This window comes from Strongylocentrotus purpuratus, unplaced genomic scaffold (assembly GCF_000002235.5).
Source record: "Strongylocentrotus purpuratus isolate Spur 01 unplaced genomic scaffold, Spur_5.0 spur5_scaffold_2, whole genome shotgun sequence".
Classification (NCBI taxonomy): domain Eukaryota; kingdom Metazoa; phylum Echinodermata; class Echinoidea; order Camarodonta; family Strongylocentrotidae; genus Strongylocentrotus; species Strongylocentrotus purpuratus.
Genome location: NW_022145605.1, coordinates 19,779,688 through 19,806,726, shown reverse-complemented (window position 1 = coordinate 19,806,726; position 27,039 = coordinate 19,779,688). Strand labels below are relative to the sequence as shown.

General features: G+C 36.2%; 1 protein-coding gene across 3 annotated transcripts in view; it reads left to right on the top strand.

Annotated features, from left to right (window-relative positions):
• LOC580390 (huntingtin-interacting protein 1) overlaps positions 1–27,039 on the top strand; it is a 49,361-nt gene that overhangs the window by 7,210 nt on the left and 15,112 nt on the right. For all 3 annotated transcript variants that reach the window (XM_780449.5, XM_003728705.3, XM_003728706.3), the window contains exons 2-17: positions 879–942; positions 3,640–3,782; positions 12,043–12,099; positions 14,382–14,462; positions 15,850–15,932; positions 16,971–17,032; positions 17,856–17,996; positions 18,963–19,096; positions 19,701–19,814; positions 20,615–20,778; positions 21,707–21,872; positions 22,728–22,812; positions 23,618–23,706; positions 24,156–24,330; positions 24,978–25,067; positions 26,728–26,814. In XM_780449.5, coding sequence (XP_785542.4) covers positions 879–942; positions 3,640–3,782; positions 12,043–12,099; positions 14,382–14,462; positions 15,850–15,932; positions 16,971–17,032; positions 17,856–17,996; positions 18,963–19,096; positions 19,701–19,814; positions 20,615–20,778; positions 21,707–21,872; positions 22,728–22,812; positions 23,618–23,706; positions 24,156–24,330; positions 24,978–25,067; positions 26,728–26,814 — 1,735 coding nt within the window. The remainder of the gene's footprint in view (positions 1–878; positions 943–3,639; positions 3,783–12,042; positions 12,100–14,381; positions 14,463–15,849; positions 15,933–16,970; positions 17,033–17,855; positions 17,997–18,962; positions 19,097–19,700; positions 19,815–20,614; positions 20,779–21,706; positions 21,873–22,727; positions 22,813–23,617; positions 23,707–24,155; positions 24,331–24,977; positions 25,068–26,727; positions 26,815–27,039) is intronic.

Sequence of the window (27,039 nt, the reverse complement as noted above, 5' to 3'; positions counted from 1 at the left end):
ACTGTAAATATATGTCATGTTTAATTAGGTCTTTAAATTAGGTACTGAACAGTATTAATATTTTTCCCCAGCATGATCACATTACATGTAGATCTTTCGCACACTAGAAAAAACAAAAAACTATTTGGTTTTGGTTTGTTGACACTCATTCACAAACAGACTTAATTGTATCTTACTTCCAGTGACCAATGTTTTAACAGCAAATACTCGTGATAATTATTCATGAAGCACAGAGCTGTTTGCTATAAAAATAAATTTTAATTTATGTATGTTTCTCTCCTTAACCCTTGGTCTTACCAATCATATCATTCACTTACTATGAATATTGGCATCTCTATGGATGGATCCGCTTAGCATATATGTTAGTTGTTGCTATGTCAGACAAGCCTCTGACAAGCTGTTGAGTTGTCTAGGCAAAATTTTGTTTGAAAGGTGTGCATGACATAATAGTAATTAGGTCTATCGAATCAGGATCCAAATTGTGAATTAATGTACATTTAACTGATTGGTGAGAATTGTTGGTTCATGCACATTATGAAAATGATATTTATAATCACAGGCAAAATTTTAAATTTGAATTCTCACTAATTCCTCTGTGTAGGAACAGCGCCACTACAATGTACATTATGAACATGTACACTGTATGTTAACATTTTTTAATACAGTACTTAATTAATGCACCTCGGAATAGGATTTCTAGATACATGTAGACTGTGCTATAAAAATGCCTATAATTATTATTATCATTATTAATATATACAGTACTGTACATGTACATGTAAGTGTGAACACAAATATTAACATGATCACAATATGAACGTAGACGTTAACTTTATTTCATTGTGTTAATTGATTTTTCTTTTCTTGTCTTTGTGCAGCAAACGAGTGTGAACAAGGCAATCAATGCGCAGGAAGTCCCAGTCAAGGAGAAACATGTCAGAAGTATCCTTTACAATCTCAATACAGATACTGTTGTTATTCATTGTGAACGTTTGTTTGTGTTTAACACTTACAAGATCATTCATTGTCTTATATCTACATGATTGTACAAGTGTCCATGCATTTTATATGATGGGCCAGATGGGGGAGGGTGACAGGGAATTTTGTACATTTTTACAAAGTTGCATATCTTAATAGTGGGCTTACTGTTCATGTACATATATGAGCAGCCTTCGTGTAGATACTATGACTAATGTCTTTAGGAATTACAAGCAGTACAGTGTCCGGAAGGAAATTATGTGGACAAGGACAAATTTATGAAGCTGTGGCTACTTGTATCTGTACACACATTATAGTATACAGGATTAAAACGACCACCACATTTGTCAGATTCAAGTACATATCTAACATGCAGTTGTGTTACTTATTTGCTGTCTATACTGCGGGCTTTTCATCAGCTAAAACACATGTATAGAATAAGAATCCTATTAAAATTTAAGCAGTACAGTATTTAAAAGGAAAAATAGTGTGGGCAATGACAAATTTATGAAGTAAAAAAAAGTACATGTTTTGTAGATGTAGGATTTTAATGTTTCCTGATGGGTATCAAAGAATAAGATCGACCTAAGTTGGACTTGAACTATGGCAGGACATTCATGCCACTGGTCGCTTTCATCATTGGTCTCTCAAGGGACGTCACAAATTTACAGAATTTATGTTTTTTCCTTCAATAATGAATTATCAAAAAATGTAAATTTGTGACCATGATTTGTACATCCCTTGAGAGTTAAATTGCATCCTAAATTAGTATAGTGGACAATGGTAAATTTGTGAAGATAAATTATGTAAGTCACAAACTGAATAACCTGCACATTGAGAGAATCCCAACACATCTATGCAAAGTATAATTTCATCGTTGGCCTTTCTTTCAGCTTCTAAACGTAAAACACGTCCAGAATCCCAAATTGTCATGTGATTGACAACAAATTGGATTCATGTATTAATGAGAATTCTCATGAAGAGAGCCAAAGCTATTAAAGTGCATGAAACCCTCCTCGATGAGTCACCCTGGACGGACTCATAAGAAGAAGACAATTCCAGACGAGGCTGCATGGGGCTCAGTATGCCAGGGAAAAAAGTTAATTTTGTTTTGCAGACGTTGCCATGCATAACAATGCATTTTATGTGGGAGGGTATTACAGGGAAAAACAATTTCTTTCATGCCAACTTTGAAGCCAAACTAGTCTTGGCTATTAAGAAGGTGCAGCAACTTCTTGTACACTGTAGTTCATCATAATGCATTGGCAACTTTGTGTGATTTTATGCAGTCCTCCTTGCAATGTTAGGAGTTAAGTTGCCCAATCTATCTTTTTTTATTTCACAAACTTGAAATCAAAGAAATACATTGTCTCTTGTGTCATGAACAGACACAAAAATATTGTGATGAATTCACATTGTTATACAGGTGTAGTTCAAAGTGAAAGAACTTTTTCTTCTAGGGATGATGTTTTCTGAAAGGATATTTTGATTGCTTGCATAAACATGATGGAATCGAATCAGGATATATTATACAATTGAACTTTTCCTTCCCGAAATCTGACCTTTGTTTTGTATTCAAATGAGGGCCCTGTTTCAAGTAAAGGTTCTTCTCAAGTTTAAACAAAAAAAGAAGCTAAAATTGTATGACAAATTTGTTCTCAGCCAATCAAATGCAGTGATATCAGTAGCTTTAACAGTTGTTGCAACTTAATTTTTATATTAAACATGTTTTGTGAAACAGGGCCTCGATTTGGCTTGAAGCTACATGTACATGCACATGCAATCTACATTGATAGAAACATACAGTATGTGTACGTATGTATGTGACCTAAAGGATGACAATAATCACGTATACAGTGTACTGTTTTAGTCCTGTGCTGCAATATGAAGGTAGTATGGTAGACACATTTGCAAGAATGCTGCGCGAGGAATTTATATTCCAAAATAATGACTAAAACAGACGATGGCTTGCTACAGTACAGGGAGCTCGGGTCGTAATCAGTGCGAAATATTAAAGGGAACAAAATTGGCAACATTTCAACTTTTCAATCTATCCTTGAGACAAATGCATCCATATATGGGTAAATTTGGATGTCATTTTTAGCTCAAGATTAGAGGGGGAGGGGGGATGGGGGGGGGGGAGGTGTACATGTAGAGAGAGAGAGGGATCGAAGTTAAAAAAAAATGAATTTCTGATGAGGACAAGGGTAAAAAGGTCAACAACCTCAGCATTATGAAATACAAGAACATGTCCACTATACAAGGGTGTGTAAAAACTATTTCAATATATTTTTTTTAACAATAATGATATTTTAATGATAAAAAAAGGATAGAAGAATAGTTGCCAGATCTGCCAACATTTGCAATTTATAAGTCATTCCTCCGAAAGTAATCCATTTTTCCTGTTGTGCTGACCAAGATCTTAACATTTAATATTTGCTTTCAATTTTTCAATGAAAAGTAAGCAGGGGGGAGGGGGTGGGTTTGTTAAATCCCTTCAACACCCTCTACCCCCCCCCCTGAATCACTAAAAAAGCTCTAACAATTCAACAGTTGAAGACAGAAAACATGTTTAACAGGGGTATCATCCCCCAACCACTTCCCTGCTACGTAATTGAAATATTGTGACTCTAGGTTTCCTTAACTACGCTTCTTCTCAAGGCATCATCATCGGAACCTTCCAGGAGAAGGGGGCGTCGACCTTCTGGAGTGTTGTGTGCAGGCTACCGGTCCAGGGTACCCCGGTGGTGTGCTGGAAATTCTGCCACACCCTTCATAAGGTGCTCAGAGAGGGGCATGAAGAGGTAAACATATTCTTCTATTTTACAGATATTATCAAAAAAAGCAAAGCAAGTACAAGTGTACCATGTATTTCTTGAAGATTGTGTCTGGGTTCTGATGTACATTGGTGAAACTACTTGAACATGTACAATACATGTACATGAATGTACAGGTAGGCCTACTTTGGGTGTACATTAGGTGTACAATTGTATACCCATTTTCTGTCCAAACAGAATCATACATGTTTCCAGGCCTATAAACTGAATTACAGTACTATTTGTAATGATCAATGTTTTATGACTGCATACATGTTTTACAATTCTGTTGTTTTGTCATAGTTTTGGGGTGTTTTTTAAGGTACTGAATATACACAACTACTCAATATTAGAGTAAATGTTTCAGTGCAGAACAAGTTTCCCAGAATATTGACAATAAGTGCACAGTCGCATGCAGTTTGTTGCATACAGTCTCATTCATAGTTTTCATACAAGAGAGGTCATACAACTTAGGGCGTGTTCATGCTTGATTTTGACGGCCAGAATCAGGCATCTGTTACGCGTTTAGTTTAAAACACGCTTGCGTTCATGCTCACTTTTGTAGAATCACCGAAAAACGGCGATCACGATCGCCGATCGTAAACTCACAAAAAGATGCGTTTACAATTTGTAAACGCGTTTAAATGGGGTCAACGCACTGACCTCTAGTGGGTCTACGTAGCATGCACAGTGAAGGTTTGCGAATCCAGCTGGAAGACCAATTAAGGCCACACACTGAGAATTGCCTGGGGGAGCCAGAGAAGTAAGCATGAACACTACATCGTGGAACTGCGATCATGATGAGCGTTTACGATGAGCGTTTCAGATCGCTCATTCTGCCTTCAAAATTTAAGCATGAACGCAGCCTTAGAATGTTATTTCACCTCTAAGTATGTAAAGTAGGACAGACGGAGGTCTGTATTTTGTAATGAAGACATCTTTTCTTTCTGCTGTCAATAGTAGACATCCATTAATATAAAAGAATGTTTTGGTAGGATTCAGGATTTCAGGATTGATTCATTGATGCTGTAAACCTTCTTTACCAAACGCTTTTCCATTTTTTGTTCGTAAATGAATGGCAAGAGGCATCAGTCACACGGTCGGATCGGACTGACTCCAAACCGACCGATTCTTGGCCATTCAAAGTAATGTTTAATAGTGTTTGTTCCATCTTTTGACGGTATGGTGTTGGTCTTGTTGGGTTGTCTGCGGTTTACAGGATTTTAACCCCCCCCCCCAAAAAAAAAGCCGTGCACATGTACTTGTAGCCCCTATTCTAATTCACGATCCAGGGTCTAAGATCTTGTTGCACACAGGAAAGCTTTACAGACCTCAGACTAATTTCCTTTGTTTAACAGATATATACATGTGTATGTATGCAGAAGCCCAGCTTCGGGTTTAAATTTGAGTACACTACAGACCTTTGATTTTAGAAGATTTATGTAAAATAACATGCCCAGTATAATACAAAGTGCACTGTACATACCTACAAAATGTAGTATGTCTTTGAGTTTTACTCTAGCAGTCTTTTTACTGCCTGTGCCTCATAACTGAATTGGCCTAAAACTACTAAAATTCAGTTTTATTGTACAGAAGAGTTTGTTTACAGTTGTAGGTTCTTAAATCAACATTTACTTTATATTCATTATTTCTCAAGAATTACACTACTACATGTAGGTTGAAATTCAAACACTTATTTCATATTCTATTGCTACCAGTATGTCTGCAGTATGGATACATATATTTATTTATTGCCTTCCATGTATATCTGAATGGGCATAAAACTACTAAAATTCAGTTTTATATAAAAAAAGTATGGAAGAGTTTGTTTAGGTTCTGAAATCAATATTTTCTTAGTTATCTTCTCATGAATTATACCACTACCCCGAAGTTCAAACAGTTATTTCATATTCTATTGCTCACAGTATGTTTGCAGTATGGATCTTTAAAATGTACATTGCATAATTGCATGATTTGTGTGTGTGCATGTGAAAGACACTGATTTGTCCTTGTATTTATGGTAGGATCTTCGGCGATATGATCCTTGTATTTATTAGCATGCAAATGTACATGTACATGTATATTGTACAATCTAACATATTACTCGTCCACTCTCTGTATTGTAGACAAGAAATCTGACAACTTTTTTAAGTACACGTAAATGTACGAAATGTGGTACTTGTATCATGCTCACTTGAGAATAGAATACCAATTTCATTCAATATCTTTATCTGAGGATAGATTTCAGATTGTCTTTACAGACAAAACTAAATCTGCTTTTCAAAACCTCTTGAGAACTTTGATTGAAGGAATAGGAAATGAAAGAGGTTTTGTTATCAATATCCTGCAGTGTGGCTGATTTGTAGGCTTGTTTACATTACACTTCTTGTTCACTGATTTGGTTTATTTCCATCTCATGCCAAATTTGATAAGCAAAACTACCAATTGTATTTTTTAAAGAGGTATTGTCCTGTTGAAAATGAAATTTCTGTACAGTGTACCATACTTGAAACTTAGAAGCATTTACATGTACATGTACATGTACGTGCAAGAAACTTAAGCATGTATCTATCTATCCATCTCTCTATCCATCTATCTATCTCTCTATCTACTTGTCTATATACCGGGTATTGTATCTGTGTTGGGGGATAACTGTTATTCCCAGCAATTACTAGTATGTAAGATCAGTATTAATATATTAAAAGTATGCTCAGATCCTGAAACTATTTTCGTGAAACTTTGCTAGTGTGAAAAAGAAATTGCACTCCAGGAAATAGGAAGAGACTTGTCGAAAGTTTATTGAGAAGAAAACAAAATGATAAAGTGGCTTCTATCTTGTATCAGGTTCTGTTCTAGTGGCTATTAATACATGTAAATCTTACACTTAAAGATTGAGAGGAAAAGGTCATTTGCACAAGGGAAAACTTGATGAGTTGTTTTTACAAAATTGTGTAAAGAAATATACATGTATTGAACTAGCCACAGTGGCTTTCACACTGGATAAGATTGTTGCGTAAGATTTACATATATTTTGGAAGGTAAGGACGAGGCCACAAGAAAATGGTAAAGGTTTTTTTCATATAATAAAGAAAACACTATTATGGAGGTCAGCTTTTGTACACCACTGTTTTGTGTCAGCTTTAAAGGTAAAGACCAGTTTTAGAAATGCCCCCCCCCCTCTAAAAAATTAAATGGAAGCTCTTAATACCAATTATGTGAAAGAATATGTTTTGACTATAAATAGGTGATGATAACTATTTTGCCAGGAAACCGCCTGCTAAGTGATATGTTTAGGTAAATTAGTTTATCTATTGGGACCAAATAGATAATGCGCACGTGTCGCACATGTGTGCGTAGTATACAGTGTATCTTTGTGTGTACAGTGCTTGTATTGAACTTTACAAAGACTTGGCCAAATTTCTTATCATTTTGATGATTCCAGAACCTTGCAGTACACACCAACACTTACATGTATATGCTAGATGATCAACCTTTTCTGATCGATTCCACGTTTCTTTCACAATGCAATCGCATGACCAGAACTGGTCTTTATCTTTAAATATAAGTCATGGACATTGCTTTAGGGTGCAACATTTAACTGACTGGTCAAATCAGCATATGCGGACGATAAACCCAGCCCAGTTTAATATACAATTCTCAATTGAATACAAATTTCACACAGGCCATGGGCGCAGATTTTTTCTTTCTTTAATATTGAAATAGATTGCCCTGACAGACACACATTCACATGTTTCTTGAGGTATAGATTACATGTTTCAATGAGAAACCATTTTCTAGGGAACAAACAATTTGGTCTTTGTAGACAGGTGGTCACTAAAGCAGGTTTGACTGTATATTCATTTGAATTTGAAATGCACATTTCTTTCTGCTCATTCCTTACACCAGGGAGGTGAGACTTTAATGGAGATTCCGTCTCGAAAGAATTTCCCGAGGGAAAGATATTCAAGATTAACTTGGCTTAACAACAAGTAATGTAACCCTCTTCAGCCATCAAATCCATCAACAGCCGCCCTTATCAGACCACAGATGCCCTCTGGCGATCCAAATGTTACGAAGTGTTACGCAACGCGGCCTGCTTCCCTAAGCTCTCCAAACACTTGGTCGTAAAAAAAAGGCTTTGAAGCCATGCGAGTCACCGAGAAAATGACGTCATACTCATTGAAGATGTATATAGCTATAACAGACAAAAATACAAAATCGACAACTTATGGCACAAGGCAACCTGCTATTGGTTATCAAATGCTTTCGCTGTGCTCGGATAACTCTTCTGAAGACGTAGCCATCTGAACCAGCGAAATCGACCAAGGAAATCGTGAGTTAGAGTGAATGCAAGTTTCTCATCATCATCACGTTCTCTTCTAATTATTGACATTTTCCGAAAGTTTCCGAAATTTTTACATAGCTAGGAAGGTAGTCCATAAGTTTATCTCTTAAAATAACTAAATGAAACTGTGTTGTATAATTGCGCATTTGGTTTAATGAGGGTTAGAAGTTGTCAATTCATCACCACTTTTCACCCCGAGTACGGGCCGGCGACGCGAAAGCCGCCGTGCTCGCTGGGCTGTACATGCTGGATGTTGTTGGTGGAAACACACATAGCTGCATTTCTACCCTGGCCGTGTATTGAAAGTTGTGCTATTGATTCTCAACATTTCAAACACCACTGTACAAAACTCAACTGATTTCATTCAAAGGCAGTACTATAGTGACGATTGATGACACCTAAAGAGCATTAAAATACAATTTGTTCAACTTTCTGATGTTAGAAAGAATAATTTAAAAATTAAAATTGTGAGTCTACTGTCAAACTTGCCGATCAACCGCATCGGGATGATTATGTGCATTTGTACTGTATGTTGTGAGTGTATTGACTATTCATGTATTCAAATGCTGCCTATTTACATGGAGCGGCCTACGCATTCACGATGAAACCATTTAACCGTACATTCTGGTTCGCTGCAACGAATAAGATTTTCCGTTGATGGAATTTCACACGTGCATAACTTGTATTGGTCTCCAACTTCCCATACACCAGGCTCAAGAAAATCTTCCTCAAAATCAGTCAGAAAGTCTAAATCGTCGCCTACCAAATACTCTTCCCTACTGTACGCCGCCATTTTTGTCGATAGCAGCCGATGTGTATTTCCAACAATGCATTTCGCGAGCCCTATGTCACTCAGTTTCGGGAGTGAGATTTACGAGCTGTGCGGTCCGGGTGGGGGATTAACGGGATTATGATAGGGGGAAAAAAGACTCTCGGTGCAACGGACTGCTTCAAAGGGCCCTCTTAGATGCGGAATCCATTTATTACAAGCCCTGCTTACACATAGGTTTTTAGTTTTGACACGGTTTTTACAAACCTGGTTTGTAAAGAACGAGTCGAAACGCGTCATATGATGCACGAAAACCTTGGTTAGTCGACAAACCTTTGTGAATTCGGGCCAATCTGTGTTATTTGGCCAGTGAGTGAGAGTGGAAATTCCCACAGTCCCCCCATGCCAATAAAGTGTACACAAAGAAAGAATGACTCATGCTACCTGCCTGAACAGCATGTCATAATTGACAGGCAAGTTACACATACTAGGTGCATGTAGTCTGCAATCGCAAACCCTTGTCAGTTGTAGTGCTTAACAAAATTTACAAAGTCTGAATTGTGAGACTAAAACTGACTGCACAGTCCACTGTTCTCCACAGGCTCTGTACTCTGGTTGCTCCCAGCACAGTCAGAGACTGACAGGGTTGGGCTGTGCTAAAGGCTTTATGGAATTGTGTTTCTGTATCATATTAGTGTCTGTGGGTGCAGACTAGTAACAACCTGAGGCTGAATGTGTGTACAGGGACTTGTTGAGGTCTCTGAGAAGAAATCAAAAGTGAATTGTCTGCTAGAGGTCGGAGGTCAATTGAGGCCAAGGGGAATTCCCTGTGTGCTGCCACTCCTTCCTATCCTATAATAGTACATTGACCTATTCTACATGAACACAACTACTTGTATGTTGTGTAAAAAGAGAACATTTCGCCAGAGGATCAAGTTTAAACCTTGAACAATTAGGGCAAGAAATTTAATGTGGAGTGAAGACAATCAACAATGTTTTTCAAGATTACCATACACATACAATCAGTAGTGATCTCCCAATATAATTCTGTCTCCCGCCAACCTTCAAATTGTTCAGCCTATGCCAAATATGATTTTAGAAATACACATCACAAATAATGGGGCTCGTTGTTAATTGCAGGGTTGTGATTAAATGTCTTTGTTCATAAATCATAAACGCAATTATTATGGGTTGTTGATTTCACAAAGATTTTGGCTGCATGATACAAATTTTTTATAAATATATTACATGTATGGCATCATTGTACATTTGTATATGTCAATCTGTTTAATATCTTCATGTAAATACAGCCTACCGGTATACTTCTGGCTTTCATATTACAGTGTAATTGTACACAGGTAAAAAAAAAATAAAAAAAAGTCACAGCTCTCCAATACCAGAAATAATTTAATGTGCACACTACACTGTTATTTTCCTCAAAGTTTTCTGTCATGTACGTGTTCATCAAAGTTCATGTCATTCTGAATTGCTTAAATGTTTCAGATGATGAGTTACACTGTAGTGATCAAGACTATTGAAACAAAATTTGTTGTCCAATGTTATTATACACAAATTTAAAAAAAGAGAATGATCCTATTTGTTTGGAGTTTAATCAGTAAAATTGGGATATAATTGAATTGAACAATGAGGGGGGAGGGGGGGGGGGGGGGGAGGGGGGTCTTACATATAATGTTACATGCACATAATACATGAAGCAATACATGTATAAACTGTGTACACCATCATGATACTGGCTTTGGCTGGCTTCCATATTGCACATGCATGTAAGCCTGTATAGCTGAAACCATGGACTTACTACACTAGTAAGTCCATGCTGAAACTATCCCAGCACATGCAAAGCCAAGGACAATCCCACAGAACGTATTCCAAGCATGCTCTTGTACTTGGCTTGGCTGAATTGCGCAGTACAGAACAGTTCCGGTAGCCTGTCATTACAGCGCACCCAATTATGTCTGCTATGGCTCCTAATTGCATCCACACGTGTGTACGTACGGTTCTACGGGCTGACCTGAATAACCCCAGTTCAGTGATCCGGTCATGGTGATGACGGCAAATAATAAAAGAGGTGTTAAAATACTGACCTTGGTTGAGTCGTAGAGTGATTCAGGCTTTTTGTAGTACTATCACAGATTTACATACATGTACATTGTATATACTGTACATGTAACTATACTGTGGAGAAATGATTTGAATAAAGAACTGTTTTGAATACAGTGAAAACTATTTGGGATAAAGAATAAATTCAATGCATGTACATGTATGTTGGCCTATAGCTTTAAGTCGCCATGCTCTTCACACATAAATGTACATGTAGGCCTCCTTTAAAGGTAAAGACCAGTTTTGGAAATGCCCCCCTCTCAAAAAATGAAATGGCAGCTTTTATTACCAATCATGTGAAAGAATATGTTTTGACTAATACGTAATGATACAAATTTTGCTGAGAAACCGCCTACTAATTAATATGTTTGGTAAAATATTATATCTATTTGGATCTGATAGATATAACACATGTGTCGCACACTTGTAGCGTAGTCCCATATACATCTTTCTGTGTACAGTGCTTGTAACATTACCCAGACTGGGCCAAATTTCTTATCATTTTGATGATTCCAGAACCTTGCAGTACACACCAACACTTACATGTATATGCTAGATGATCAACCTTTGCTGATCAATTCCACGACGTTTCTTTCACAATGCAATCACATGACCAGAACTTGTCTTTATCTTTAAGTTGTGTTATAATGGATGTGAAATAAAGATTTACTCAAAATTAAATTGGCGAAGAGACAGAAACAATTCTTGTACCCAATAAATGAACTGATATTAAAAGCAAAAATGCATAGTTGCCTAGCCTATTGACAACTGTTTATGTTTAAAGTGTCTTACAGTATATGTTGTTCACATAATGTACATGTATCTATTGTGTACAACTGTAAGAATTGTTCAGATTTCTATCTGTTGATGGCACCATCAGTCAGCCAATACTGAAGTTTATTCTTTCCCTCAAAATTGATTTATGAGTTGATTTAGTAGCAGCTCCAGTTATGTCATACATGTAGATAGCAAAAAGCAACTAAATTGTGAATATGTCTTTTGTATTGTCTTTCCAGGCTCAGAAGCAGCTTCGAGAACATACAGACCATCTAAAAGATCTTGGTAGAATGTGGGTAAGTTAAAAAAAATGATTACAAATTTAATGGACAAAGCAGAGTACCATGAAGGCCATTTAAAAAATACAGGGTGCCCCCTTTTTATTCTTCTTTAAAAAAAATATTTTGTTTGTTGTTGAAAACTTCTTATTAATTTTTTTTTTTTTTAGATACCATCTTGAAAAATAGTCTGACTATCAGGGAAATGTACAGAGCTGCCATTTTGAAGGGAAAAAATGAAGAAAAAAAATTGCCTCCTCCTTCCTATTTTTCAAAATGGCAGGATGCTAAGCATGTTTTTTTTTTGAATGGCCTAAACCAACATTTTAGTGTGATAACTAGATTAGTGATAGTTTCATGCCAAACAACTGATTAATAATAACATACACGTGTAGCCACATGTAGTTTTTACATCCTGAAGTTTCACAGGAAGGAAATGGTTGTCATGAAGGAAAGTATCTTGTATTTACAGTACTTTTAATCTATTTTTAAATGAGTGGTGCCATTCAGAATATCATTTTTTAAATTCTAATTTCATGAATCTAATCTTGACTTCTGGTATTAAATGGAAATCCATTTCAATTGAATTCCATTTGGAGGAAGCGTGCTCAAAGTCATGACATTTTTTAATTGTTTATGTTGCAGAAGATGTGTTAGTGATCGAGACCATTTAAATAAAAGTAAACTGACAAAGTTTGCCAGAAATAACATCCACTGAAAAGAACAATTCACAATTGTTGGGTTGGGACGACAGATTCTGAAACAAAATCCTGGATTTAGCTCATGCTTCAATGATGATTGTATACCTGTGGGTCAGTCAGGAACCCCATGACTTTTACAAGCTGAGCTCCTGTCTTATTATCAAGATATTTATGATTAGAAATCAAAATCAAATTTTGCGTTTTCCTAACAGTTTTTTTATAACACTACAGTCTGTTAGGGAAAATGCGTATGGTAAAACCAGTCACTCAAAGATTTCTACTTTTTTGAGGCACTTCATGATCATTTTGAATCACAATTTTTGTAGGGCTTCAATATTACACCATGTCACAGACACTGATAAGACGTAGGGACATGCATCTCAGATTTAACATTGTTAAAGAGAAGGTTGAGTTCTGGGAAGAGGTGAAAAATAATTTGTGAGCGTTGTTCATTCTTATTATGCAAGTGTGGAAGAGCATCAGATAATACATGTTCCCTGAAAAGCATGGCTCTTCAAATGCCTTCATATTCTAGATATGCATGTAATATCGTAAAAATCGGGGGCCGGCTTTTTACGCCACGTGTTCGTGTAGTCCCATATACATCTTTCTGTGTACAGTGTTTGTAACTTTACCAAGACTTGGCCAAATTTCTTATCATTTTTGATGATTCCAGAACCTTGCAATACACACAAATTCTTATATGCTAGACGATCAACCTTTTCTGGTCGGTTCCACACCGTTTCTTTCACAATGCAATCGCATGACCAGAACTCAACTTCATCTTTAAACGATGCCTTTAATGGGGACAGATAAATATGGGATATAGCACTGTCAAATGTTGACAGAAAGCTGATAAGGAAATTCCAATTATTTCCTGGTGATAATTAGGTCAATCAGTCATGTGATCCTGTGATCTGTAATTAGTTTGAATCTAATGAAAGAATTTCCTTGGATCTCATATCCTCCCCAGATGGATGTGAAATTGAAAGCTTTCAGCTAATTGACATGTTTGAGCTGCATTACTCAATCTTAATTAGGATAGAGAGGCTGTAGAGTATTTTCAAACAACAGTAGTGGGCGAGAGTTGATACATGCACATGTATTCGATATCTCAAATTTCCTTCTATAAAAGTGTTGACACATAACGTCGCTGTTTTCACGAAGTGACGGTAGTGAAAAAAAATTGCATTCACTTTGCGTTACGATTTTCCTCACTACCGTCACTTCGTGAAAACAAGGACGATAAAGCACAGCCCCTATCCAGTCGTATTGTATTTAGCATAATTTGGCAACATATTTAGAGATTCCAAATCATTGTTTTCCAATCAAAACTGGCAATGTTTTCAACTTTTTAATCAACATTCCTACTCGAAAAATTGTTTACAGGGACATTACATTTGAATTTCAACAACGTAGAAATAAAAGAAAATTATGATTTTTGTCAATTTAAATAACAAAATGTTATCAATTTAGCCCTACAAATAAATCCTGTCATGATACTGAAATCACTGACTACCTTGGACTCGCCCAGACCTTGGACTTACAGTTGTACTCACACATTTCATCATTTTCTGTTTATTTGCATTATTTTGTCAGGGTCATTTCCACGATGGCTACGGTAAACTGAATGCCGCCTACTGCAGTCTTCTCAACACCAAATTGGAATTCCACAAAAAGGTGGGTGTGTAATATGTAGTCTTAACTTCAATCATTTGGAATTTTCAGTTACTCTGACGCTTGTGCTGTGCAACTAGAACTCTTGCATGCACAAAGTATTTCGCAAATTTCACAAGAGATGGAGATTTGCAGAAGTTTTATGCTGGGGAGTAGTTTGCTATCAACATAAACGATGTGAAAGTTTTGCAGTTCACAAAAATGTCTTAGTGCGAAATTTGAAGTACAAGTATCAGGTTTTACTATGCAAACAATTCTGGATGACTACATTCGTAATAACCCCTACAAAAGTATGAATCATAATCATTAAACAAATTTGTATTCATTGCAATTAGAAATGAGGGTTTTAAAAGTGTGGGAATATCCAGGCCTGTGTTTCATTGAGAATTATACTGTTTGTTCTTGAGCATAGACTATGAAACTGTTGACATGTTATGGACTGTGTATTGAACAAACAAACAGCTGGCCATGATGTGTAATATGACAATAGTGAATTGTCTGATAAATGAATTGTAATAATGTGGTTGAAGGTATAATAAAGGTGACAAGTATAAAATGCATATTGCCATAGAAAAAGACATGGTAGAGTGTCCATTTTGTGAAATCTGCATTTGTATTTGGCATTGAATTATTCAGAATTGTAGTTTTTATTGTATTTCATAAATGTAATGGCAGTCTTCAATAATATTCTTTCATATCATATCTTCATGCATTTCCAATGTACCTTAAAAATTGATACCTTTATATGAAACGTAAAATGTATGTACATATTTACATTTACATGTGGAAATAATAGTGTTAGTGCATACAAATTATATGTACATATGGTACATCTATACAAGCCTTTAGATTTCTGCCATGGTGCTATGTGCAAACGGTGTATAATATCCAGACATACTGTATGTACACACCAGACAAAGTGACATATACAGCTGTTTTGTTATTAGTGCCTCGAGTATGATGATTATTTGACTTGATAAATGAGAGTAGTGAGAGGGCAGCAGATCTAAAAGGATGATAATAAATAATAATTATTCAATTTTTGTGACAGTGTCACTTCTAATGCTTATCTGATTTCATTTGAGAGACAAGTTTCCAAACGAGCAGATTTTTTTTCTTCACATATTGTACTTCACCAGATTCATCCCATGCCACAAGAGGGTTGTAGAAGTTGGAAAAAGGCAGTGAAAATATATCTGAGAGAATAATAGGAATGGACTGCCATTTTTGTTTTTATTTACAATTTGCCCTTCAAACTTCATTCCTTGCCTAAAGATCTTTGTATGCACAGAAGCTAGAAGGAAATAAAAAAGACATTGAAATTGAAAAGGTTTATTAGAGAATGATATGCATATATTGATTTGTTTCATTTCCACTTTCTATTCTTTAGAATCCACTGCTGCCAGGCAATCTTGTACTACCACAGCCAGAGAAAGACATTGAAAAAATGTGTGAAAATGATATCAATAACTAGTAAGTTGACTGCGCATAATGAGTATCGGTAATTAACTGATCAAATAACATGGTGTGGTATTTCAAAAATTATGTTATACAGCAAGTCATTTGTGGGGTGATTTTTTGGGGTGGGGGGGGGGGCTGCTAGGGGCTAATGCAAAAACATGTATTTTAATCATTATATTATTTTTTCTTTCTTTCTTTTTAAACTGGTAGTATGTGTTTCTTCACCAAAAAAACTGCAAATGAACTATGAAATGAAACAATTTTTAATTGCAGTTATGAGAGATGATCTGTATTTAATGAAAACAAAGAAAATATAACATCTTGAATTGGGCTAGTCTTTAATATGGTTGTCGTGAGAATCCCACTATAGTTGAAGTTAAGTCATTGGCTACTGGTTTCTCTTATACCCATAGGCTTAATACAGGAGCCACCTGGTTCCAGAATCCAATGGGTTAAAGCTGAGGAATGACCCAAAATTGCAGTCATGGGAAACCTTTTTGAGTACTGTAGGAATGAAAGAGCATCTTGGTACTTGGTACTTGGTTGGGTAATCCCTTTGGCAGCTCACTCAGGAAGCTATACTGGGATAAAATCTTTAAAAAAATTCTTAATTCAATAAATGCTACACTTAAAGGCATTATTTAACAATGTTAAATCTGAGATGCATGGCCCTACGTGTTTTCAGTGTCTGTAATATGGTGTAATATTAAAACCCTAACAAAAATTGTGTTTCAAAATGATCATGAAGTGCCTCAAAAAAGGAAAAATCTTTGAGTGACCGGTTATTACTATACTCATTTTACCCAATAGTCTGTGGTGTTATAAAAACAGTTGGGAAAACATTTTTTTGAAATTTCGAATTCCAATCATAGATATCTTGTTAATCAAATTGGCGATCAGCTTGTAAACGTCATGAGATTCCTGACTGACCTAAAGGTTTATAATTATGATTGTAGCATGAGCTAAATCGAGGATTTTGTTTCAGAATCTGAGGCAATTTTACTGAGTCACTTTAATAAGACAAAGTATTTTCTTTGTTTCTCTCTACAGCTTCCAGATGTCCGTGGAAATTTTTGATTACTTAGAATCTCTCATCGCATTGCAAGCAGCAGGTAAGAAATTGCTATATTCTTAGAAAGAGACAGTTTAGTTCGGCTAACCAATGAAAGGGGAAGTCCACCCTGGTATTAATTTGGTTTTGTGAAAAATTGAGCAAATTCTGATTAAGAACATAAAGAAAGAAGCCTGTGTGGCTCCAAACAGACAACATATAACTAGAAATATTTAAGATACAGAATAAAACTCTTTCTTTTAGAGTTTAAGTAGATTCTGCAATCCTCCGTTAGTCTGTGCCAAACTCTGTGTGTGTTCTTTGCATGTACTTGAAATTGATCCAAGTCTATTTTTATTTCCTTCTTTTTTTTAGCCATGATATTTCCTTGTATTCATCAATAACTTGTTTGAAGATGATCATAAGTATTCTTTTACAGCTCTCCCTTTGTCTAAAACAATTGAGAATGAATGCAGTGCTTCTTTCAAAATGCCACTGTAGTTTCAGTCAGTACAAAGGCCATCATACTCTAAAATTACAGCTTAGATTTCACGGTACAAATATTTAAAAGGAAAAGCAATTAAAAAAAGTCATTTACATAATGATTGCAAATTTGATGTGCTCTTATTAAATCATTATCCCAGCCTTCAAATTTAAATTCTTTTCAGTTTACCATGATACTTTCCTTATCAACCCACAGTCTTCAGATCCTTTAACCTGTCCAAAGCAATGTCCATTACACGGTCAGACTAATCCTTTCACCCTTCATACCGGTCATTATCTCTGCATTTAATCATAATTTCTTTTCATTTTACCATAATTCTTCAATGGAGTCTTTATATCCGTCGGCATTTAATCATCGTTCTTTCCTTATCATCCTACAGTCTTCAAATCCTTTAACCTGTCCAAACCAATGTCGGGGACACCGTCGGGCCAGTGCCGTCTTTCGCCCCTCATCGCGGTCATCCTGGATTCGGGCCAGCTCTATGACTTCAGCGTCAGGTTACTCTACAAACTTCACGCATGTAAGTTGGATTCCTTGTATGTACAGTCAAACCTGCTTTAGTGACCACCTGTCTACAAAGACCACTTTTGTTGTTTCCCTTGATAAAGGTTTCTCATTGAAACATGTACTAAAGGAACCTGTCTATAAAGACCACCTGTCTACAAATATCATTCTGTGTTTCCCTTGGGCGGTAGCTATATATAGGTTTGACTGTTGTTGCAATTATTGACTCTTTACAGTTTTGGGTTGACTAATGTAACAACAGCACTGGACCCTGTTTCATAAAACTTGTTATCAGTAACAACTGCCACAGAACTATGAAAAATCTGCTCACAGCCAATCAAATGCAAGGATTTCAGTAGCTTATAACAATTAATCGTAACTTGTTATTGATAAAAGTTTCATGAAACCAGGGCCCTGGACTGCCACAGCCAACTTTTGTCACATGTACAGTGCATATGTACCATATTGACAAAACATTTTGATCCATGGTGAATAAACAGTAAACAAATCACAAACAATAGTAAAGATATTAAATCATTGCATAGAAAGAATACAAAACATTCAATTAGGTAACCTGTTGATTAATGAATTCTCTTTTTTATGTAGGGTTAATATCTTATTAAATAATGGCCTGGTTCCTGTAGGTTATGGGTTATTAAACAGTGAAGAGCACAAAGAATAATTAGATTTCATGTTTGGAAACTGCCTCAGAGTTTAGAACTATGGATGCAAACAGTTTTCATTTACTTTATTATTCTTTTTATTTCTACTAGATTTTATCCATTAAAATAATATTATGTGATTGTTTGAATTTATAAAATATATACTTGAATTTCAATAGGTAGATAGATTCAAATATTGCCTGTTTGGGGCCAGAAGGGCATTATACCATATTATACACAGTGATAAAACCCAAACAGACAATATAATAAATCAAATATGAGTTGGCTTGTTCAATGCGAATTTTCATCTTTCGAAACAGGCTTGCCAGAGGACACACTGGACGGTCATAGGTCTCGGTTTCTGAAGCAGTTCCATGCTCTGAAGGAGTTCTACGCCAAATGCAGCAGCATCATCTACTACAGAAGACTCATCCAAGTACCCACTCTACCTGCAGTGAGTAACCCCTCTTCTCCTTCAAGCCCTTTGTATCATATCATAGGAAGACTTATGTAATCATATGAGAAAGGGTTTCTGTTGACGAGTGTCATTTTGGCTGAAAAGGTGTCATGTGACACTCAACAATTCATTAGATATGCACAAGTATGCAATATAGCCATATTTTTTTTGCACAGTAAAATACACAAAAGTGAATTTAGACTGCACACCTCTCTTCCGTGCCCGTACTCCTTGTTTGCATTGTCTTAGCTGCACGCATATGACGTGAAGGCAGCCTGAATGTAATCGAGAGGGCCTGACTCGAAAGGAACAAGGCATGAGATCGCATATACCCTCGATTATTGTTTCGCAAATTTGCATGAATTTTGTCATTCAATATAACATATATTCACTTCCAAATTCAGTATCCCCCTTTTGCCATTAAATTTCCTTAAGTTTTACCTTGTGCAGTATTCCAACTTAATTTGTTAAATTGAAATTTTTGTCAAAGCCCCCCCCCCCGATCTACGAATTAAAACAAAATGTTGTAACAAATTGTTGGAATGCAATGATAATACTAATATTTCATTCATTGCACTGTTAAATCTTCTTATCCTTTTAGGAGCCTCCAAACTTCTTTGTGGCTTCCATGAATCAAGACACCTACATCAGCCCAGCTGTGATGCTTGCCCTCAATGAGTCTATGCTTGATGGCAGTGGAAGAGATAGCCCTCCGGTAAGTACACGTAGCTTCAGAATGAACTCAAAAATAGGAGTTCCATGTACAGTCAAACCTGTCTACAGCGACCGCCTAAGCGAAACAAAAAATGTGCTTGTTGTAGACAGGTGGTCTTTGTAAACAGGTTCCTTTAGTACATGTTTCAACGAGAAACCATTTCAAGGAAAACAAAAAATGTGCTTGTTGTAGACAGGCGGTGTTTGTAAACAGGTGGTCACTAAAGCAGATTTGACTGTATTACAAATATGGTCTCTCAAATGTAGTTCTTTGGTGATGTATTCCTTATATCTTCCAAAGCACAGAGTGTTTGGTTATTTCATTTGAGATTCCTGAAGAAAGGAGGAAAATTAGTTTCAAAGTGAATTCATAACATTGTGAATTGCAGTGAGCATAAATGCTTATTGATTATCTTTTTTTAACTTAACTGTTAGTACTAGACGAGACTTCACTTGACTAGGTAGAACCATAACGATTGAAACTGAACTGAACTGATCTGAATTGAACCAAAGTGAGTTGAACTGAACTGAACTCCACTGAATTGCTCTAAAGTGAACTGAATTAAATTTTATCGAACAGACTTGCTCTGAATTAAAGTAAACTGAACTGAATTGAAGTGAACTCAATTGAACTCAATTGAACTCAATTGAACTGAATCGGTCTTAATTAAACTGAACCAAACTGAACTGAATTGAAATGGACTAAACTGAATTTGACTATTAATTGAACTAAACTGAATTGAAGTAAACTCAGCAGAACTGACTTGAAGTGAACTGATTTGACTGATTTATTCATTCCAGCCTCCCAGTGAAGCATCATCCATTGAAGAGCCCGTCTTTGAGAAATTTGAGGAACCTGTGATGCACAGTGCTATGTTAGTAGACCTCATGTCATCTCCACCCCCGCAACAGAATGGACAACAGTCCCAACAACAGCAAATTCAGCAGAGTGGTCCAGATGAAAGGTACATAATTTTGTTAACATTCTTACATACACTGTACATAAAGGGAAAGCCCACCCTGAAATTAAGTTGATTTAAAGACCGTCAATACTACCGGGCCAGGAGGGATTAAACCACACAGCGAGGTCACTGACAGGTGGCTATCTCATTAACTCAGCTCTCAACTAACATAAGAAACAGAGGATCATGGGGGACCAACAGGCACCGATTGGGGAAGTTTCCTATATAGAGGGAGCAAGTAGCTACAAGTAGGACAGTGGGGCTTTGAATAGAAGCAGAAAATTGAGAAAAGCAGGTCAGTGAAAGTTTGAGCAAAATCCAAGAAAATAGACCTGATAATCATTTGAGAACTCGTAAATACTATCCTGAACATAATAATCGGATTTGATTTAATTTGAAATGGTTTGATTTGATTTGATTTGATTTTGAGTGTATTCAGGCATTTGATCACAGAACAGCTGAGAGAGGAGGTGAACTAACTCAAGTTGAGCTAGAGAGAACAAAGGAAAAAGACCAGAAAATTATAGGGGAGCTCTCTTTAACCATTGTATCTTAATCCGATTTGATTCAATTTGATTTGAATTTTATAGTCTTTAAGGATCAAATCATTGAACAGCTGAGAGAGGAAGCAAACCAGCTCAAGTTGAGCTTGAGAGCACCAAGGAAGAGGTCCCTTAAATCAATTCATTTTTGAGATTGCATGGAAAACAAATAGCAATTTTTTGTTTTAATATATTCTATATTTATGGTTCTCATGGATTGGATCATTGAACAGCTGAGAGAGGAAGCAAACCAGCTCAAGTTGAGCTCGAGAGAACCAAGGAAGAGGTCCTTATTCAATCCATACCCGGTGCATTAAATCATTCTATATTTGAGATTGAAAGGAAAGCAAATGATATATAAGATTTATTTGATTTTTATTGTGTTTTAGAGATTGGATCATTGAGCAGCTGAGAGAGGAGGTAAACCAGCTCAAGTTTGAGCTCGAGAGAACCAAAAAAGAAGATCAGCGAATCATTGAAGCACTCAAGAAACGACTCATGGAAATGGAACAGGAGATGAACGAACATCGGACAGTGGTGGAGACACAGTGTGAGGTAATATAAAGCTTCTAGAAAAGGCATTTTATCCATAGCTGTCTCTCTTAACCCGGGTATTGAATGGGTACCTAGAAGGATTTGATCTTTGATATTCACTTTGTGCTGGTATCAAAGTCAGGGTAATGATTTACAGAGCACCTCAGAAGCGCACAGGGACGCTTAATCAGAATGCCTACTGTATAAGAAATGGAATAATATCGTTGTTATTCATGCCTTCCATGATATTAAAGAGTTTTGTATGTTAGACTAAATTTTTGTGCATTGACCATGAAACGTGAGACAAAAGCATACATGTACATGGTCTACACTGTGCTTTTGTGGTTATGTTAATCCTGCAATATCGTCATTTTGATAAAAATGGTCCTACATTTGCTGTGATATTGCAAAAGCCATTTTACGCTTGAAATTCATGTCTAGCAGCAGTATCTATCACCACATCTTGAAAAAGTGTAGAAGTTTTCATTTGATACAGGTCAAAAAAATCATTGGAGTCTGATTATCAATGATGTTAAAACTTGTTTATAGCCTGATCTATGCTTAATATTCTATTTCATGAAGGCTTGAAGATCACCACATCTCAAAGAGGTGTAGAAGTTTTCATTCGATACAGGCCAAACATCATTGAAGTCTGATTATCAATAATGTGAAAACATGTTTAGATCCTCATCTATGCTTATATTCTATTTCATGCAGCCTTAACGATCAATAATCATATCTCATTATGCATATATGAGTAGTGGCAAAAGGAACATGCAGTGTCCAGTCAACAGAAATAGACCAATACTTACTAGAGACTCGATGGCTTATTGATTTTGATTCACTCATACACATCGTCTTTTGTTCATTCTCCAGGAAAATGAAACGTTACGGGACAAAGTAAAGGAACTTGAACATGCTGCTCTCATGGTCTCAGAGGAGAAATTGGTAGATGCAGAAAGTAAGTTGATTCAGAGTGTAGATAATCTTGTTTGAGTACATATAGTTTTGAGTTTTTGGTAATGACAATACCGGTAGGCAAATTTCTTCTGGAATTAAATGGATTTGAAACTGAATGTTTAAGACTTCAAATCTTTCCTTAAAGATGTTTCCTTAAAGCAAATCTCGAGCTCTGGTGTTGGTATCGTATGTCAAGAGAACATGGCTACAATTCATTCTGGATCATTTATCCTGCAGTGGATTGATTGTTAGAACCAGTAAACTAAAAACAACCTCATATAAACCACAACTCTCATTTTCCCATAGTGACCTGTGTTAAGCATCTGATTTTCTGATTTTTAGAAACACGTGAAGAATTAGTCTTAAAGATAAACTTGAGTTCTGGTAATGCGATTGCATTGTGAAAGAAAAGGTGTGGAATGGATCAGAAAAGTTGATCATATAGCATGAAAGTAATGGTGTGTAATGCAAGGTTCTGGAGTCATCAAAATCATCATAAATTTGGCAGAGTCTTGGTAAAGTAACAATCACTTACACAGAAAGATGTATATGGGACAACACACATGGTGTCGGGGCTAGTACTACCCTGATTTCCTTATCTTTCTATGCTCATTACTCAGCCAGTATACATTTTCTTCCAAAATTGTTTGGCACTTGACATTTATTTGTAATCTTGAACATTCAGTGTAAGCTTCATTAGATTCTGTGAGAATTCATTTTCTTTTCTTACCAGAACTCAAGTTTATCTTTAATCTTTTTATTGACCTTCAATCGAATGAATTTGAATTTATATTTACCTAAAACAGGGAGGTCCAAAGTAAATGAAGAGAGATTCAAGAAGATGAAAGATGTCTACAATAAACTGAGAGAAGAACATCTAGGCCTCCTGAGAGTGGTGAGTTGTTATTATGTCGTCTTTTTTAAAGGTAGGGTTTGCCTTCTTCACATGGCATCACTTTTAAAATAATTCTGGTAGTTAGTTGTACCTTTGATTTAGTCCATTTGTATTTTGGGTTTACCCATCATGTCAGGGAAAAAATTAGTACTTATTTTTCAGGGGCTACTTTTCAACCTAGCCTGAATTAAAGTAACATTCTAAAATTTGTTTTGCATTGAACTCTCTGCAAATTTGAGGGGGCTCTTTTCTGATTTTCGGGGGCTCTTTTGGGTATTTTGGGGGCTATTTTGCCCTGAGCCCCTGTTTATTTTTTATTATAAAAACGTCAGCCCATAACATGCTGAATAAAGTTAATGTGGTTGATTTGATACGTTGTAGCTGTACACAAATCATTTATTTAAGCAATTTGTAGCCTTTATTTATCAAAATGTCTATCTCTAATCTAGAATGCTGAAGCTAACAAGCAACTCACAACGGTATCCAAGTGCTCAGAGGAGACGGTCTTGGCGAGGCAGACGGCTGAGCAGACCGTCGAGAAGCTGCAGATGTCCATCGCTCAGACAGCCAGCAGGGAGGCTCAGCTCAAGAGGCAAATGGAGGAACAGAGGAAAAAATTGCTTGGTGAGAAACCGTTGCTCTATCCCTCAGCATAATCTAGAATGTATCAAGGGACACGACAAATGATTATTTTAGTTGATCAATCCGTTTGCGTATTATGTCATTTTAAAATCTCTTCTTCCTCTAGACTGTTACTCTCTCTCTCTCTCTCATCTCTCTCTCTCTCTCTCTCTCTCTCTCTCTTTCTCTCCGTCTTTCTCTCTCTCTCCTTCATATTATTGTATGACTGTGCTATATGTATAGATTTGTAAAACTTTTGTTTTTGTGATTTTACTTTGTAAACTCCATGCAATTCTTTCTATAAAAAATACCATTTCAAATTAAGCATAGCATCATGCATCAAGAAAACTCTGTCAAATGTGAATTTCAGGACTCAAATGCAGTCATCTTTAGAAGTTGGCTATGGAGGGGTAAGGAAAGATGTCTAGACATATGTGTATTATTGTTTAGTTAGTTATTTGTTTAATTCTTGTTGTTAAGTATCTCTAGCCAGAGCTGTTGTGGTAGTGAAGAAGACAAAATATCTAGGAAATGTTGTGGAGGTTGCAGAAGAAACAACACATTATTGATGGTTTTCATATTTATTTGTTGTTGTTTTTTTTCTCCAACCTTATCTTTGTTTACTTGTTTTTTTATTGTTGTGTATGTAGCCAAGGCTGTGGAGGCTGCCGAGGAGACGTTGAGACTCATCACACAACAGATGGACGATCCTCAGTTTGCATCAGCTACGTGTACTCCAGGTAAGAAACACCAAGATATCAAGGGTTCAGTGACACAAAGACGTAACTCCATATTTTGCCAAAATGAGTATTTGATATCAAAATGTTCAGAAAATGTCGGCTTTCAAAGAAACACAAAGACTTAAGTCCACCCAACACCCTATTGAAGTCAATGGCTAGTGAAACATAGACTTAACTCCTTCAAGCCCAAGTGCTCAGTGACACATAAACCACTTTTTCTCAAAATGGCCAAAATCGAGTTACGTCTTTGTGTCACTGAGGGGGAGTAGCAGCCTTTGATGATCAGGGCTTGTGTGTATTCACCTGTTACAGGTGGAGAAGCATCTCTTTGTGAAGCAGAGAGATCACTCCATCTATGATAGATGGAGAAAAAAATCATAAACTAGCTATTGATCAAAATGATCAATTCAGTATTTACATTATTCCCTCGGCCCCAAAACTGGATATACACATTTTTGTTGAGTTCTGTTACTTATGGAATATAATTTTCACAGAATAAAAACGAAAATAGGTTATCATGCCCAATAAACTAGCTTACTAACATACCCAAATTTATTAATTTTCTTTCCTGGGGACCTAGTGATGAGATGTTCCATTAACCTGTTATTAATGAATGAACTTCAATACTTGGAATCCATTCTGCACTCATTAATTGTTGCTATGTTGGGAAAGATCTAAGGTTGTCAAGAGCAACCTCTGTTTAAAATGTATGCATAAAATTTGAATATGTTAGTAAAAATGTTCTATTCAGTATTAATACTTTTCCCTCGACCACAAACCTGGGGTAGACCCAAAAAATGATTTGGTTATGGTAATGAATTCTTAAACAGTAAAACCAAACTTATCTTGAATGTTCACAAGGAAAGAATTTAATTTTGAACAAATCATGGCTTTCGTCCACATCTCTCAGGACTTCCCTAAAGATAAGAGCAGCTATCGTGCAATATTATTTGAAATGTATTTGTCTAAATGAATATATCTCAGGTTTTCTCAACCCATGACACACGTCAAAGACCATCGTATGTCTCAAATAATAATAATAATAATCCGTTCTTGTATAGCAAATAACACATTATGATATAACGTCCCTATGCGCTTCCAAAGAACTTTGGAAAATATTACCGCACAGTGCATTTCAAGGAATAATCCAACCAGGTACCCATTTACCTCACCTGGGTAAAGTGTGGCAAATGGAGATTAACGTCTTGGCAAGGAACGTTAGTGTTGTGGCAGGGTTTTGAACCCCGTACATATACATGATAATACATATTATAAGATGATGAAGTGGATCCGAATCAAATGATTGGTTAAGAGCATACACGTGACCAGGCATTTATTTTGCCTAACATGTAAGTTTGATAATGACCGGTCATTATCAGATGCTACTGACCGGTCATTAGTAAAATCATGTTATAAAACATAATCTAATAAAACAAATAATGCACATCATTTTGTTCGGGCATTAGTAAAATTACCTACACTCGGTACCTTTGCAACAGTCGAAACACCCTTGGCTATCGCCTTAAGCGTGTTAGACTGTTCCAAAGGTACCTTTTGTGGATAATTCTTACTAATGCCCTCACTGCTGTGTATTATTTGAATGCTATCTATTAAACGCATCTTTTTCTCTTTTTTTACTTCTTTGTAATGAATGAAACAGAATATTTGCAGAGTAGAGCGCCCATAGCCGATGAATGTGTGAATAACCTTGAGAGATGCTTCAACTCATACCAGCAGAACAGCAACGGTAAGTATACAGTCGGGTGGAATTACACTTTTATTATATAATTTGATATTAGCACGGATTTTGATTAAAGTATATACCGGTCTCAAGCTATGAATTGGAAGACACTTTGCCAATATTCCTACCAATGATGTAGTAATGTTAAGTATGATGGTGATAATGGCAGTCATAAGAGAAAGACGTGAAACAAAAAGCACTGAGGATAGAACATGAGAGTGGAGAAAAGAT